The sequence below is a fragment of the Psammomys obesus genome, unplaced genomic scaffold (genome assembly GCF_907164565.1).
Source record: "Psammomys obesus unplaced genomic scaffold, mPsaObe1.curated_primary_1811, whole genome shotgun sequence".
In the NCBI taxonomy this organism is placed as follows: Eukaryota; Metazoa; Chordata; class Mammalia; order Rodentia; family Muridae; genus Psammomys; species Psammomys obesus.
The window spans coordinates 20,211,914-20,229,509 of record NW_026595981.1 but is presented as its reverse complement, the minus strand read 5'-3'; the positions used below and the strand labels follow the sequence as shown (position 1 = coordinate 20,229,509).

General features: G+C 45.5%; 2 protein-coding genes across 3 annotated transcripts in view; both read right to left on the bottom strand.

Moving 5' to 3' along the window:
* Positions 1–316: 316 nt before the first annotated feature.
* On the bottom strand, positions 317–11,449 carry Snf8 (SNF8 subunit of ESCRT-II). Its single transcript, XM_055619551.1, has 8 exons — positions 11,293–11,449; positions 10,969–11,019; positions 6,696–6,834; positions 5,147–5,251; positions 3,855–3,927; positions 2,296–2,437; positions 1,433–1,507; positions 317–541 (listed from the first exon to the last, which is right to left on the bottom strand). Exons 1-8 carry the CDS (start codon positions 11,344–11,346, stop codon positions 404–406), a joined length of 777 nt encoding a protein of 258 aa, XP_055475526.1. The 5' UTR covers positions 11,347–11,449; the 3' UTR covers positions 317–403.
* Positions 11,450–17,216: 5,767 nt separating this feature from the next.
* Gip (gastric inhibitory polypeptide) overlaps positions 17,217–17,596 on the bottom strand; it is a 6,386-nt gene continuing 6,006 nt past the window's right edge. For both annotated transcript variants that reach the window (XM_055620337.1, XM_055620338.1), the window contains exon 6: positions 17,217–17,342. In XM_055620337.1, coding sequence (XP_055476312.1) covers positions 17,336–17,342 — 7 coding nt within the window. In that variant the 3' untranslated portion in view covers positions 17,217–17,335. The remainder of the gene's footprint in view (positions 17,343–17,596) is intronic.

Sequence of the window (17,596 nt, the reverse complement as noted above, 5' to 3'; positions counted from 1 at the left end):
TAGTTCGGTCTCCATGAAAAACTACAGAAGACGCTGGAAGATGTCAGGGTGACTTACTGTGAGGCCTAGATCTGCGAGGATGGAAAGGAGTGAGAAGGTGTGCATTACTGGAGTGGTGGTTTGTCTCAGTTAATATTAAGGCTAGCCATGAGACAGTACATGTCTCGGCTCTGGATTTGTAGATTCATAATGCGAGTCATTTTTGAGTGCTTGCTGCTATCTCTGTTACTCAGGTTATCTTACTGGATAGATGAGGCTTCCTCCAAAACAGACAAAATGTGAAGCCACTTTAAAAAAATATTGGAGGATCAAAGAAGACTTGGAATGAACTTGTTTATAAACAAAATTGTCCAGGTTTATTCACAGGCAGGACCTGTCTGGCCTGCTTTGTATCCCTCCACACTCAAGGGAAGGCTTCTTTGGCCTCCTCAGCTGATATCTCCTGGGAGTAGAGATCTGTGAAGAGGGCTGGCAGCCAGTAGTGGGCCTCCCCTGGAGCCTGCAGATCCAGCCAGGCTAGTCCTTCCTTCAGCAGGTGTTCCTGGAGGGAGGAAGAGGACTGATTGGAAAAGGGAGGTTACAGTTAACATTTGGGGAGCTAAGCAGTCCCCATGCCCACTTTAGCTTCTAAGACGTTTTCAGAGAACCTAAACATGCCTTCATTGTTCATACACCCAAACAGGGATGCTTGGCTTTAGCCAAGGTGTGACTGGCACTCAGTATTTTAACTTACCAGCTGCAGTGTAATGGGAAGTAGTGGAAAGAATGCAGGACTCCAACAGTACATGGTATACAGTGTCAAAGCCACTGCCTCTGTCTCTCCAGCGCCCCAGAGAAAAGTGGAGATCAGGGTTATGGATGGCTTTGAGAAAGATCATTTGCAGGGAGCAAATGGGAAGGACCGTACTTAATCCACAATTGACTGACTTCCTAAGGTAAGCTGTGACTGACTGCCCAGTGTTGTTAGGGATGTATTTTACGTTCTCCATTTTACGGAGAGAAGTGAAAAAAATTGCTGGGGTAAGAAAAAAGGTACTGAAAGTGTTCCTTCCTTCTGCTGCCTCTTTTGAGCCTAGGTGTTTTACTAGTACAAGTTTGTATAAGCAAAATTATCTACCGTATAATATATAGCTTGTAATTGCAAATAGATATTTTCAATGGTTACCAATTTCCTTTCCTCTATACTATTACTTCCAGTGCAAATATATTGCTGTCATGTCCTTGACCAACAGTTCCAGGTTCCAAGAGTCCAGTAGAGTTACTGGGTTCCATTGGTCCCTTAGTGTGCATATCACGGTTAGAAGCCAGCTGCCGCCTTGGCTCTCCTGGCAGAGAGGCTGGACTTCCTGCTAGTGTTCAGATAGCAGGCTTCCAGGCTAGAGGGACTAAAACAAGGCTGCCTCTGACCCCAGGGCCATCTCTAGTCACATACCAGCACTTGGCGCGCTCGTTCTGTCTCCCATTTAAGACTGGCTTTGATTTCACTGACAGTCACATACCCGTTTTTCTGGAGGAAGGAAGAATAAACAGGAACTCAATCAGTTAAGACTGTTGCCTAGCCTGCCTAAAAGCAGGACATATATCTGGACAAACCGCTTTCAACAAGCCTGAGCGTGTAGAAAAGAACATCAAAATTCCCAGCAGAGAGAGGCGACTTCAGGAGACAGGATGGAGAACGATGGGTCCAAGCACTAAGAAACCAAGTTACACCTCCATAGAGAACTCCAGAGCACACCAAGAGAAGACTCCGAGTGATTAACCAAGAAGGAATGGGGATAATAATCAATTTCATCTAAATATTTAAATACAAAGCCACTGCACCACCTCACCCTACCCATCCTCCAACGCTGAAAGCCCACTGCTTATGTAGTTTTGTTTTATTTTACAGAGTTAAGAAAAGTGAACACATCTTCCCTGTGTCATGGAGATGAGGATGATGGCATATGTTTATGCTTCAGGCATGCTGAGAAACCAGGGCCAGGGCAGAGGGATGGCAAATAAGTTTTAAGTTTGTGAGGAACCTACAGATTAGTTTAAGACATCAAAGGGTCTGTCTGCCCCCAAGAAATTCAGTGGTCTGCATGTCTGCCTGCCTGACTAGACTGTAAGCTCCTCAAGGGCGAGGACTGTATCAGCCTCTCTTACAGCCTAGACGGGATTATTGCACTGTAGTGCTCCATAAATGTCTGCTGAATGAGCACAGGCCTGAGTAGTTCATCCATAGGACAGTCTTGGCAAAAGGCCTGAGGCAGACAGGTAGAAACCGCTCCTGAGCATCTCTGAGGCACGCCCTACCTCGGCCAGCTGCAGCACAACGGTGTGATCCATATTGAGCTCAGCCGGGACTGACTGAATGAGGTAAGTGCCGCTCACGGGGATGATGCCAAATCCAGTGCCCAGTGCTTTCAGCTTCTTGATGGCCCTGATCAGGTCGTCTCTGAAGTGAGGAAAGGAAGCTCAAAGACCCTTGGCAAGTCAGGCCTGACACTCAGATATTCTAAGAATAGCATCCGAAGAGCCAACAGGCAGTGGTGTCAACTACAGCAAACAGCAGCTAATCACTGCTGTTTTCTCACTGTAGTTGGCAACTCATGAAAAGACATAAAACCCACAGAATGTGTGCAGATCACACACAGGCAGCACACACAGGAGGTTCAAGGCCCCTGCAGGAAAGGACATCAGTGGTCTGAATGCCCTCCCTCTAGGAGCAGACTCAAATTGGTTTGGATACACTAGCTCCTGTCTCTTCTGAAAAAGCTGGTGCACAAAGAGGCCACCGCTTGCTGTTTAATATTTCTGGTCTTCCTTATGTCGTTTGAGGCTGGACTCGTGGGAGCTACATCTAGAACAGCCATTTATTTATCTTCTCTCAACCTGGGTTCACACAGTCGGGTCAACTAGGCCAACGCATGCCCTGTCACCTGGCTGCATCCCAGGCTTTTAGTGCCTGCTCTAGTCTTTTTGACATCAAATAAATAATCTCAACACATTAAAAATTTAACATGCACCAGAGGTGATGGCACACACCTTTAATCTCACTAAGGAAGAGGCAGATTGGAGTTATGTGAATTTGAAACCAGCCTGGTCTACAGTGTGTTCTAGACTACATAGTGAGACCCTGTCCCCTCCCCACTGTTTTTATACGGTTAGGGATGTAGTTCATAGGATAAGGACCTAGGTTCAATTCACAATACCACCAAAAACAGGAAAAAGGAATGCATCTTTGTCACACAGGTTAAGAATGGTTCTAAAGCTAGCCTAGACATTGTAGGACTAGAAGGAGTACTATCCGATTGTAAAGTGTTCTTTCTAGCTAGCTGCTGTGCCTGCCTATAATCACAACACTAAAGAGGCGGCGGCACTAGGTTTTACTCAGAGCACCCACATAGCAACTCGCAACCAAAACTCCAGTTCTAGAGCATTGACGGCATTTTACAGCTTCTATGGGAACTGTACACACACAGTAGACAGATATGCATGCAGGCAAAACACTCCATACACACAACATTTAAGGAGGTGTGCACGGGTGGGAGATCAGAAGTTCAAGGCCACTCTGAGCTCCTCAGTCTAGCTTCTCAGGCTAGACTGAGCTACACAGAGACCCTGGTTGTTTTTATATTTTTGGTTTTTTTGATACAGGGTTTCTTCATGTGGTCTTGGCTTCCTGAAAGTAGCTCTGCAGACCCCAGGTTGGCCTCAAACTTAGAGAGATCTGCCTGCCTCTGCCTCCCAAGTGCAGGATTAAAGGCTTGCGCCACCACCTGAGACTGCCTGAGACCGTCTTTAAAAACAAAAAACAAAAAAACAAAAAAAACAACTCCTTAATACTTCAAGGGGTTAGAAGCAGGACCTACTGGCTGACATCCTGAGCAAACTTGCCCCTTCCTTTCAACACCTGTTGATGTAGCTCCTCCAGAGTTATCAGACCTGTTGGAGAAGGACAGAAAGAAAATGAAAACATTACCTCCATGGCTACAACTGCTTCAAATACATGGACAGCCTCTCCAGCCAACTACGTAGAACAAATGTCACTCTAGATCCTCAGTCTCCTAAAATGACAGGTTAGACCATAGAAAATGAGCCCTGAGACCTTGCTAAATTTGCAATAAGGAAGGCCCAGGAAAATCTGAAAACAAAGGCAGCAGATAAGCATGGTGGCTTACCCCTCGATTTCCTGCATTCAGGAGACTGAGACAGACCATGAGTTCCAGGCCAAACTGGGCAACATAACCAGACCTTTTCTCAAAACAACAAAAAGATGTCTCTACCACATGGCCAATCTGATTGTCTGGTTTCTTGGAGACAAGGTCTCTGCTGGGTAGCCCAGGCAGGCCATGTAGTGAAGGACTCAAGGTCCTTCACTGTATAACCCAGGTTCACCTGGAGTTCATCAACACCTGCCTGCCTCTGCCTCCTGAATGCTCGGCATGAAGGGTGGTGCTGTACCACACCTGGGTCTGTTTTATGTTATTGAAATATAGGATCATTACATAACCCATGTAGCCTTACCTTCCTATTAGCCCAGGCTGGCCTCCAAGTCATGATTCTGCCTAAGCTTTTTGTAACGAAATTACAGGCATGTCCCTTATCAGGGTAGCAAGACTTTTTTTATTTTCTAAGTTTCTGAAAATGTTATTAGTACTGAGTGTGTCTGTGTTATGTGTGGAATACATGTGTGGATATAGCACAATGTACATATGGAAGTCAGAAAACTAGTCTGTGGAGGCAGCTCTCTTCCACCTTCATGAGGGTTGCAGGGATTGAACTCATGTAATCAGGCTTGCACAGCAAACACTTGTACATGTTGAGTCATCTCACTGGCCCCAGGTGGCCAATTTTAAGGTCATAAATCTGAAACTCAAAGACTCAGCTGGCCTTACCAAACTTTAAAGAGGCGGGTCAGATCTGCAGATCTACCTACAGTTACAGTGAGAACACCGTAATCCAGACTCCTGTACACCAGAGTATCACACCAGCTTCCTCTTTCCATATTTAACCTTGGCTTGGGAGACCTGCCAAAGACTCAGCCACATGAAATAGCTAAGATGTGTCTCAAGACCTTGCAGGCATGCAGGCTATAGAATTTTAGAAAAGTAAACCAAAAACTATGTCTAAGGCCCAGTCCACAAGAACCAACCACCCTTACCTCCATTTCGATGTTTTAGAGCCAGGCATACTTCAATAATCTGGACACCCAGCTCATAATAGAAGTCCCCAACGCCCAGCATCTCAGACCAAAACCCTTTTCCAGCTAAAGACAGAAAAATAAAAGCTGTATTATTCATTCATTTTCATCATTTTTCTTCTTTCAATGATGGATTAAAGCATCTACCGTGCAGGAAGTCTCCCACCTAACTGTAAGTGCTGCCTTGTTGCTAAAGAAGAGCCTCCGAGCCAGCTATATGCATGCACAGTGCACACCTGCTATCCCAGCGTCCTGAAGGGGAAGACAGCAGGATCAGCAGTTTCAAAGCCATCCTCAAACTTTTTTACCCGTTTGGGACCCGCCTGGGCTACTGTCTCAAAGTGGGGGGATGAGAGGGGTGTCAAAATAACTCAGTTTAAAGTGATGGTTGAAAACTGTAACTCGGGCCCCAGAGGATCTAAAGCCCTCTTCTGTTCTCCTTAAGCACCAGGCACAAACATGGTACACAAGCAGACAAAACACCCATACAAATAAATAACGCATTTTTCAAAGTCAGTTGTAAAGCTGGGGGGGAGGGGGTGCACTTTAATCCCAGAACTGGGGAGGCAGAAGCAGGCTGATCTGTGTAAGTTTAAGGCTAGCCTGGTCTACAGAGTAGACAGCCAAGTAACCAAGCTGTCTACAAGTAGACAGCTGTTCCAAGACAGCCAACGCTACAAAGCTACACAGAGAAACCCTGTCTCAAAAGAAAAAAAAAAAAAAAAAAAAAAAAAAATACTAGGATTAGAACTGAATCTATCTAGAACTAGAGAAATAGAAGTGAACAGATCTCTGTGACTTATAGACCAGCCTAGTCTATGTAGTGAAACCTGTCTTAAAAACAAACAAACACTAAACTTCTTCCTTTATGGGACTTCTTTTTAGGTGGCTCGGTGGTTAAGAGATTTCTTGGTCTTTCAGAGGTGCCAGCACCTAAGCAGGCAGCTTACAAAGCCTATAAATCCAGCTCCCTGGCTGTAAGGGCACTGGGGCTCACCTGCACATCATACCCCCTACTCGACACACACACATAACTAAAAATAATAAAATACCTTTTTAACAGATGTTTTTATTTATTATTTATACAATCTTCTGCCTGCAGGTGTGCCTGCTGGCCAGAAGGGGGCACCATATCTCATTATAGATGGTTGTGAGCCACCAGGTGGTTCTGGGAATTGAACTTAGGACCTCTGGAAGAGCAGTGCTCTTAACTGCTGAGCCATCTCTCCAGCTACTTTTCTTTTTCTAATAAGAACAAAGCCAGGAAAAAAAGACAAAGTGCACTACAGACATTCAAGGTAAGATAGTGCCTACAGCCTGTACTCCATGCTCTCCAACTTCCACATCAGAAGGGCACACAGCATCCTCCTGGATGTTCCCTAAACATACAACCTCTATTTCCCTGCAGGTGCATCCAGAGAGGCCCCACAGAAGCACAAAAGTGATGACAGCAGGTGAGCTTCTATAAGAGTTTCACAAGAGCAGCACACCCCTACAGACAATTCCTTACAGGCCAGAGGGTCCACCCCAATGGTAGCACACATGTCTTGGAACTGTACTCGGAACTCAGGATTCTTCCGGATTTCTTGCTTGTGCTTGCTGGCAAATTCTTCTAGATTTGTCTTGAACATGTCTAACTGTTTTGACATCTGTTAAGAAAAACAAGGGGAGAAGAGAGCAACCCAACTGTAATCAGAGGCTAAAGATAGGTCCCCAGACTGGCGACAGTCTAAAATCGCCTGTCTCGGCCTGGTGAGATGGCGCAGGGCTAAAGGCATTTGCTGTCAAGCCTGACAACCCAAGTTTAATCCCAGGGACACACATGGTGGAAGCTGTCCTCTGGCCTCCTCACATCTGTTATGGCATGAGCCCATGTACTACACACAAATAAATGTAACAAAAAAAATAACCAGTTTCCTTCAGATCTATTGTCAGCCCACTTATTCTGTGCTCTCGTCCTTTTAGTGAGGCAGGATCTCAGGGAGCCCAGTTTGCATGAATTCCTGATCCTCCTGCTGGCACTACCCAGGTGCTGAGGTCAGACATTTGCAGTGATGCTTAGCTTTGTGCTCTGTCCCTCTCTATACTTTTGTACAGCTATGTCGTAGACAGAAATGAGGTGACAGCTGGGCAGTGGTGGCGCACACCTTTAGTTCCAGCACTGGGGAGGTAGAGGCAGATGATCTTGGCGGCCAGCCTGGACTTCAGAGAGAGTTCCAGGACAGTCAGGGCTATAAAGAGAGACTGTCTTGAAAAACAAAAAGAAATGAGATGAAGGGCTGGAGAGATGGCTTAGTGGTCAAAAGCACTGTCTGCTCTTCCAAATGGACCCAGGTTCAATTCCCACCACTCACATGGCAGTTAACAACTGTCTATAATGCCAATTCCAAGGATTATGCACATAAAACAACATTAAATAAAGAAAAAGGAAAGAAAATGAGATGATATTGTTTCCTCCATTCTAAAATCTGTATCTGTTTTTTTATGTCCCTGTTCTGATAATCAATGTTCATGTCTAATGTGCTTCTTTTCTTCTTCCTGGAAAAATTCATTAAACTGAAAGTACATCTACCATTTTTTGTCTTGAGAAATGAAAGAATAGCCAGGCAATGGTGGCACTCAGAAGGTAGAGGCAGGCAGGTTTCTGTGAATTTGAGGCCAGCCTGGTCTACAAAGTGGGTTCCAGGACAGCCAAGGCTACACAGTGAAACACTATCTAAAAAAAAGAAAGAAAGAAGGAAGAAAACACCCTGCAAACACAAATGTTAGCCACTATTGTACTGTTTATTGAACGTTCCTTCAATTGTACCTCTCGGTACAATTCCAGATGAAGAACTGGTATGGTGGAGCATGCTGCAGCCCAAAGCTGCATTTGGAGACTTCAGTATCTTTTGTTTTATCTGAATTATCCTTTCCTGGACTCACTTTGTAGATCAGGCTCACATCAAACTCACAGAGGTAAACCTGCCTCCGCCTCCCAGAGCACTGGGATCACAGGCATACGCCAGTGGGGGCCCAGCTGTTTTGTTTTCTAAAGACAGGGTTTCTCTGTGTAGCCTTGACTATCCTAGAACTCACTCTGTAGATTAAGCTGGCTTGGAACTCAGAGATTTGATGCCTCTGCCTCCCAGGTGCTAGGGTTAGAGGCATGTATCACCAATGCCCTGTAAAGCAAGAGCTTTTATTTGTTTACCTTTTAATATTTATTTATCTTATGTGTACCTGTTTGAGTGTCTGTATGTACCGTATGTGTGCAGGAGCCTAGTCTGAGGAGGTAAGTTTTTGGATGTCCTGGACCTGGAATTATAGGCACTTGTAAGCTGCCATGTGGGGGTTGAGAACCCAAGTCCTCTGCAAGAGCAGTAAGCACTCTTAGCTAATGAGCCATCTCTCCAACCCCAATATAAGTGCTTCTTAAAAGCATAATCAGCCAGGCAGTGGTGGCACACACCTTTGGTCCTGAGCGCCCAGAGGTAGTTCAATCTCTGTGAGTTCTAAGACAGGCTGGTCTACAAATTGAGTTCAGGACAACTAGGGTTCTGTTACACAGAAAAACCATGTTTTTCAAAAATCAGACAAAAAGGAAAGAAAACAAAAAGCATAATCTAGGAAATGTGGTTAAGCACTTGGGAGGGTTTAGTGTAAGGATCAAGGAACTGAAGAAATAACTAAGGTTAAAAGTACACTACTTCCCCTGCCAAGAACCAGAGTTTGGCTCTCAGTGCTCACACTGGGTGCTTTGTAACTATCTAAACTCTAGCTCCAGGGGGTCTGACACGCTTCTGGCCCCTGCATGCATGTATGCACCACCTCCTCTTCTTCACCAATCACAATACTCAAGTGCATTCAGAGTCCACACACAAAACAGTAATGTTAAAGGAGGAATCTGAGCTCCATCACTCATCCACCCTCCAGGGGCGTTCCCAGATGCTATGACTGACAGGTGCCACAAGTCAGGCATATAATCATTATTGTGTGGCATCTAAAATGAAAAGCCGTAAGTTGAGGCAGTTCAGTGATAAGACATAATCAGCATATGCCAAGCCCTGGCGGTTTGATACTAATCATTACAAAAAATGTAATAAGGGATGTGAGTGTGGTGGCATGTCCCTTTAATCCCAGCCCTGGGTGGACAGAGGCAGGCAGATAGCCTACTTCAGGGCCAGCCTGCTCAACACAGCTAGTTCCTTACCAATGATACACAGGGAGACCCTAACTCAAAACAAAAACAAAAACAAAAAAGGGCCAGGCTTGTGGGCACATGGCGTTAATCCCAGCACTTGGGAGGCAGAGGCAGGAGGGTCTCTGTGAGCTCCAGGACTACATAAAGACCCTATCTCAAAATACCAAATAAAACAAAATTTCAAAAAGGCACCTACCCAGCAGACTTTTAAACCTTGAACAACACCATTCTTATTATTAATCTCTGTGACTAAAGACTGTCATTTCAATATATCTCACATAATATGTTTTTATTTTTTTGTCGCAACTTCTTTTTGATATGCTCATGAATTTCACTGGCTTGTGATTTCCCAGTGCTATGCTGTTCCCACTGCAATGCAATGTAATTCGCAAAAACATATCAGTTTTGTTTTTTATTTTGTTTTTCGAGACAAGATTTCTCTATGTAGCCCTGGCTGTCACAGAACTCACTGTGTAGACCAGCCTGGTCTGGAACTCAGAGATCCATCTGCCTCTGCCTCCTGAGTGCTGGGATTAAAGGAGTGTACCACCATTGTCTAGCCAAAAATCAGTATTCCTAAGAGAAGTTATCATTCTGATTTTAAATTTGTTTAGATTTTTGCTGTGCTGATAATGGTGTTCAGGTACCTGTGCACGTTAGGCAAACACTCTACCTCTGAAGTACATCCCTAGCTCATTGAACAACTTTTTTTTTTTTTTTAATTTAGGTTGACAAAGAATTGTAATGAGGATTGAACGTGACCACGTATGTAAAAGGGGTGGGAGAGGGGGCATATGCTACTCAGAAGACAGAGACTGAAGAATTACAAGCTGGGAGCTCAGCCTGGGCAGTAAGACAGCACCTTAAAAATAATGAATGAATGAATCAATCAATCAATCAGGCTGGAGAGATGGCTCAGAGGTTAAAAGCCCTGGCTGCTCTTCCAGAGGTCCTGAGTTCAATTCCCAGCACCCACAGGGTGGCTCACAGTCATCATATAATGAGATCTGAAGGGCTCTTCTGGTGTGCAGGCCTACGTGCAGACATAACATTGAATACATTAAAAAAAAAAAAAATCAACCAGATCCCAGCACTAAGGGAGGCAGTCGGATCACTGTGAGTTCAAGCCCAGCCTGGTCTACAAAGCGAGTCCAGGACAGCCAAGGCTACACAGAGAAACCCTGTCTCAAACAAACAAAAAACAATAATCAAGTAAAGTAAAAAGGGGAAAGGGGAGGAGAAAACGCACAAGTCTAATCACTCAAAAATCTTAGCTAGGTGCTGGAGAGATGGCTCAGAGGTTAAGAGCACTGGCTGCTCTGAAGCAGAGGTCCTGAGTTCAATTCCCAGGACCCAAGCTCACGACCATCTATAATGTGATCTGGTGCCCTCTTCTGGTGTGCAGGTGGAACACTATATACACAATAAATAATTTTTTTTAATAATCTAAGCTAGTATTATTATCAAATCTCCCTAAAACGAAATCTGAATCTGCCTGACACCCTATTCTTAGTTGAGTCTAGACAACCTATACCATCCAAGGTATACTGACCAGCCCTGTTCCATCTGTCTTCCTGCCTGGAACCTTACAACCACTCACCTGCGCCAGCTGGTCCTCAGCCAAGACAGTCCCTCGCTCCTTATACTTGGCCTGTCAGACAAAAAGACCGGCGTGAGTAGAGACAGTGAGCGCGAAGGCTCCCATGTGTGCTGCCACAGCTTTAGTGCGAAAGGGTAAGGATCTGCCTTAAATAGCGACTTAACAGGCGGCCTCCTGACACTCCTCCAATGCATTCATTCCGGGGCTCCGGAAAGCCTGTCTTCTACAGATTCTTAGAAGGTTTAGGGAAAGAGAACTCCGCTCCGGGAGAATTCGGTGACGCGAGGGCAGAACCGGCTTCGGCCCGGCTTCCTTCCCGCTCACCTCGGCGAGCTTCTTCTTGGCGATGGCGCCAGCTCCCACCCCGCGCCGGTGCATCCCCAACACCGGGCCCGCGGGCAGCCCCGCTGCCGCCCGGACCCCAGCTCCCCGCGTCCCAGGTTCTGTAGCGGGCTCCCAACACGGAAGCCCGGGGCCGTGCGTCATCTGAGCGCGCCGGAAGTTGTGCGATTCACTTCCTGCAGGGAGTCCAAGAGTGTCTTGTTGGGGGGGGGGGGACGTTTGCTCCCCCGCTTTAGTTTGGGGCCACGCTTCACGAAGCCAAGAGGACATCGAAGGCGAGAACTCCGTTCCCTGTTGTATTTTCCCATGCATCCCACCAAGGTGGACGTCTGCTGTTCTGTTCTCCAGTGCCTGGAGAGCAACGGATGCTCAGGGGCATCGCCAAGCGCTGTGTTGGCCATGCAGGATGCCATTTTTTTATTTTTCCCAGACAGGGTCTCCCTATATAGCTTTGGCTGGCCTGGAAATCATAACGTAAGCCAAGCAGGCTTCGAATTTACAGAGATACTCTGCCTCTGCCTTCGAATGTTGGGACTAAGTGCATATGCCACCACGCCCAGCTGAGGGTACCACTTTGAGCAAAAGGCAATAATAGAGCTAAATCTTAGAAGAAAGAGCAGCAGCAGCACTTCTGATAGGTTTGTTTGTTTGTTTTTAGTTTAGTTTTGTTTGTTTCTGAGACAGGGTCTCTCTTTGTAGCCTGACTGTTGCTTTGTAGACAAAGCTGCCCTCGAACTCAGAAATCCGCCTGCCTCTGCCTTCCTGAGTGTAGGGATTACAGGCACTGTGATCACACCGCGCCTGGCTAAAACAATATTTTCTTTCTTTTTGTTTATTTACTTATTTGTTGTTTTTTTGAGACAGGGTTTCTCTGTGTAGCCTTGGCTGTCCAGGCTGGCCTCAAACTCAGAGATCCTCCTGGCCTCTGCCTCCCAAATGCTGGGATTACAGCCGTGTGCCACTGCTCATGGCTCACTCTGATAAATTTGTGCCAGGCACTGTACAACTTGCCTTGTTCTATACTACTTATTCAAAACCTTCAAATTTGTGAGTTAGTATTGTATTTCACAAGCAATTTGGGAATCTGCCGTAAATTAACAGCATGGAATAGGATTTAGCTATGAGTCAGGCAGTCTGACTCAAATTCAAGTTCTTTGAGGTGCAGGGGGCAGTGTGGAGACAGGGCTTTTCTGTGTAGCCTGGATGTTCTGGACTGGATTTGTAGACCAGGCTGGCCTCAAACTCACAGAGATCCGCCTGCGTCTGCTTCCCGAGTTCTGGCATTAAAGGCGTGTGCCACCACAGCCTGGCTCAAATTTTTAACGGTAAATTATTTTTGTTGTTTTGTTTTGTTTTTGAGATGTCTCTACATAGCTGTTCTGGAACTCACTATGTAGACCAGGCTGCCCTGGAACTCACAGAGATTCCCCTGCCCCTTGAGGGCTGGAATTAAAGGTGTTTGCCACTATGCCTGTCCTTAGCTTTAAATTCTTAACCCAACTCAGAATCTGCAAAAAACAAAAAAATTCAACAGGTGAAAGTTGTTAAGTCAGGAAAGGTTCATTCTGCAGGAACTTATAAATTTCTACCTTAAACAGTCATGTCATGCTTAGTTAACACCTACTATGATGTTAAAGAGTTAGTGGTGAGGCTTTGGGTGAGACCCTTGTGATGAAGAACCTTGTTTAAGCCGGGCATGATGTCATACACCTTTGGTCCCAGCACTCTAGGAGGCAAAGGCAGGCAGATCTCTGAGTTCCAGGCCAGCCTGGTCTACAAATTGAGTTCCAGGACAGCCAGGGCTCCACAGAGAAACCCTGTCTTGAAAAAAAGCAAAACGAAACAAAACAAATGACTTGTTTATAGACAGGCTTTTGCAATGGATGTCTTGTAGAAAGAGCATTTAACAAATGAAGGGAGTAAAAAATATATATATATATAGCTTTTTTGGACAATCAGCTTTGGTATCTAAGACTCCACAAATGAACATCCAAATTTTTCCCTAAGACACTAATTTCTTTAATTTTTTTTTCCCGCTAATAATTGTCTGAGTTAGTGTGTGGGCACGCATGCCGCAGTGCATGTGAGGACGTCACGGAACAGCTTTATGAAGTCTGCTTTCTCTTTCCACCTTTACTAAGTTCTAGGAATAGATCTCAGGTCAACACAATAAATTCTGTCATGAAGAATCACTAACACACAGCTGCTTTAAAAAGTAAGACCTAAGCTGGGTGCTGGTTTGCATCCCTGTAATCCCCTCGCTCTCGGAGGCAGAGGCTGGAGGATCTCTGTGAGTTTGGAGTCAGCCTGGTCTACAGAGTGAGTCCAGGACAGCCAGGGCTACACAGAGAAACCCTGTCACGAAAAACAAAACACCAAAAACCCCAGGGGCTGGAGAGATGACTCAATGGTTAAGAGCACCTCCTTTTACAGAGGAACTGGGTTCAATTCTTGCTACCTACATGGTAGCTCATAACCATCCATAACCCTAGTTCTGGGAGATTCAACAGGTATGCATGTAAATATTCCATACAATTAAAGTAAAACAAGTATTTCCTTTTCCACTTTATCCTGTGCAGCTTACTCTGATCCTCTGCTGTGGGAGCCAGTGTTTGGGAATGCAAAGTAAATTCTCTGACTTTCTCTTTTCAAATCCTTCAAGAACTTTGGTTTTAGCCTAGGTATGGTGGCATATGCCTTTAATTCCAGAACTATGGAGGCAGAGGCAGAAGGATCTCTGTGAATTCAAGGCCAGCCAGAGATACATAAATTGTGTCTGTCTGCCTGTCTGTCTGTCTTTCCTCCCATGTACCCTTACACTTTAGTCTTCGTTGAAGATACAGCTGTTTTGTGATTTAGTTTTTTTGTTTTTGGTTTGTTTGTTTTTCGAGACAGGATTTCTCTGTGTAGCCTTAGCTGTCCTGGACTTGTTCTGTAGCCTTGAACTCAGAGATCACCTGTCTCTGCCTCCCTGGGTGCTGGGATTACAGGCATGCACCACTGCTCTGGATGAAGATGCAGTCTTAACTCTGTAACATGGACAAGAGAGGAGGTTTGGTGTTTAAGAGCACTTACTGCTCTTCCGGAGTATTCCAAGTTCAATTTCCAGTACCCACATCAGATGGCTCACAACCCCTGTCGTCAGCTCCAGGGGATCCAGTGACCTCATCTGGCCTCTGTGGACACCCGCACACACCCGGCATACAAACACAAATACACAGACATTAAAAACAAATACATTAACTCTGTAACATGGCTAGGTGTGGTGGTGCTTGGCTGTAACCCCAGGACTTAGGGGGCTGAGGCAGAAGGATGCTGGATTTAAGGCCATCTTGGGCTTCTTAGAGAAACCCTGTCTCAAGAAACAAATAGAGCCAGAGCTGGAGCAAACTGGACAATACAAGGAGGAAAAAGACAACTGATTCCTGAAAGCTGATGTCTGACCTCCACATGGTCACTTTCTCACGTGCATGCTCATCACGATGATAGTAAGTAAAATATTCTTAACTGGTACTCTAGCCAGAGGTGGCGGTGCTCGCCTTTAATCCCAGCAGAGGCAGAGGCAGGCAGATTGCTGTGAGTTCGAGGCCAGCCTGGTCTAAAAAGTGAGTCTAGGACAGCCAACGCTACACAGAGAAATGCTGTCTTGAAAAATGAGCAAACAAACCCCTGCTTTATTTATGTATTTAAGTAGAGACAGTCTCACTGTGCAGCTTGGACTGGCCTCAAAGTTACTATGGAGACTAGGCTGGCCTCAAACTCACCTACCGTGTGCCGCCCTGCCTGGCTACCTACATTTTTTCATCATTATTTAAAGGTCTGGAGAGATGGCTTAGCAGACAAGAACACTTGCTGTTCTTCCAGAGGACCGGAGTTCATCTCCTAGCTGCCTTCTGAAACTCCATCTCCAGGAGATCTGACGCTTCCAGCCTCTAAGGGCACCTGCGCTCACATGCACACAACCTCAGACAGACCTACACATAATTAGAAATAATTTCAAAATTCTAAAAAAAAAAAAATTTAAATTTTTTATGTATGTTTTGCCCGTATATATGTAAAACACTTGTGTGCAGTGCTCTCAGATGCCAGGAGAGGGCGTCAGATCTTTCGGGACCAGATCTTTTGGGACCAGAGCTATAAACAGTTGTAAACTGTCTTATGGATGTTGAAAATGGAACCCCAGATCCTTTGGAAGAACTGTCAGTGCTCGTTACCATCATCCCTCCAGCCACCTACTCATAATTATATATATATTATAATCATTATGTATAATGTAAAATATATAATTATATATAAGAATATATTGATATATAATTATATGTATAATATATATTATATAAATATTTTTCAATTTTTTTTCTTTTTTTGTTCTTTCTTTTTCAAGACAGGGTTTCCTGTGTAGCCTTGGCTGTCCTGGCACTCACTCTATAGACCAGGCTGTCCTCAAACACACAGAGATGAACCACCGTGCCTGCTTTCAAATTTATTTTTCTTTTATTCTTTTTTATTCTTTGCTTTTCCTTTTTTTTTTTTTTTTTCTGAGACAGGGTTTCTCTGTGCAGCCCTGGCTATACTGGATTCATTTTGTAGACCTCTGGCTCCAAAGTACTGGGATTAAAGATGTGGGCTGCCACACCCAGCATCCTTTTATATTTTATTTTGAGACAAGGTCTCACTACATTATCCTAACTCTAACTATGTAGTCCAGGTTGCCTCAAACTCCAGGTTTTTGAAAATAGTTTATTTATCTTTATTTTATGTGGATTGGTGGTTTTGTCTGAATGTATGTCTGTGTGAGAGTGTCACATCTCGGAGTTACAGACCGTGTGAGCTGCCATGTGGGTGCTGGGTGCTGGGAATTGAACTCAGGACCTCTGGAAGAGTGGTCAGTGTTCTTAACCTCTGAGCCATCTCTCTAGCCCTCCAGCAATCCTCTTGCTTCATCTTCCCTAGTACTGTGTAACGGGCATGAGCCACCCTTTGAGACCTCAGTCCTGCCTGCCTTCTCAGCCCTCGTGCTGAACTCCCTTCTCATTTATTGGCTTAATTATGTTTAAATTTATGTGGGGGGGGGTATGCACAAGGGTGTTTGCATGCCCTCTGAGGCCAGGACAGGATGCTGGACCTCCTGGAACAAGAGTTACAAGCTGGGCTGGGCATGGTGGCTGTTCAAGACAGCCAGGACTGTTACACAGAGAACCCGTACCTCAAAAAACAAAAACAAACAACAAAAGAGGTATAGGCCTTGTGAGCCACTGACTGAGGGTTCTGGGAATGAACTGGGGTCCTCTCGTTCTTCCCACTGAGCAGTTTTGCCAGCCCATGTATTCACTGCTTTGCCCTTGCAGTCTCAGCAGGGATGACATTTTCTTCGTACATCGCATCTAGAAAAGACTTTTCCACCTTCCTCCACCTGCCTCAGCACACTGTGTGATTGGCGGTGTGTTTGTGTGCTTGAGGATGAAGGCTTGCTGCTTGTGCAATGGCACACATTGTTCGAGCTACTTGGAAGGTCATCGTAGCTGAAGAACCTTCCTCTCTGTGTGCTTATTTGCTTGCTTTTGAGACGTTAGGAAGATCTCCTGTAGCCACATTGTCCCCGAACTCCCTACCCTCCTGCCTCGCCCTCCCCAGAGCTGGTGTCACATGTTTGTGTCATCATGCTCAGTTGGCATGAAGGTCTGCCGTTTCGTGTGTGTGTGTGTTTGCTTCACTGTCACATGCAGTGATTTTTGCCAGAACCCCTCTTGTCTGTTGTGAGTTTCCAGTGTGTTTGTAAGATGCTCGGAGGAGCAACTGGATTCGTCCCTTTCCCCTGGGAGGCACGGGCACACCCAGGACACACACAGCCATGCCCCACAGTGCTCAGCTGAGGTTTGAATGAGTTTTCACAGTGGACACCAGGGTTTGCTTCAGCTCAAGACTTTATTGGTTTGCTTCTCTCAGGAGACTTTGGACCAGGGCGGAAGCAGGGGCCGAGCAAGCGAAGGTCAGAGTCCAGTCCTGCCCCTGGCTGAGTCAGTCACTAAGACCTGGGCGAGGGGGAGACAAGGAGGGAGGGGTCACCAACCGGGAGTCAGCTCAGCAAGTTTACCTTGGCCTCCAGGCACAGATAAGCCCCTCCTACCTGCAGATGACCTTTTTAATGACTGATCAGTAGTCAAAATCATTCACAAAAGTCCAGAGACAGCTCCCCACCTTCCTACAGAGATTTGTCCTCTCCGCTGGCTTGATCACACTGTGTGTGTGTGTGTGTGTGTGTGTGTGTGTGTGTGTGTGTGTGTGT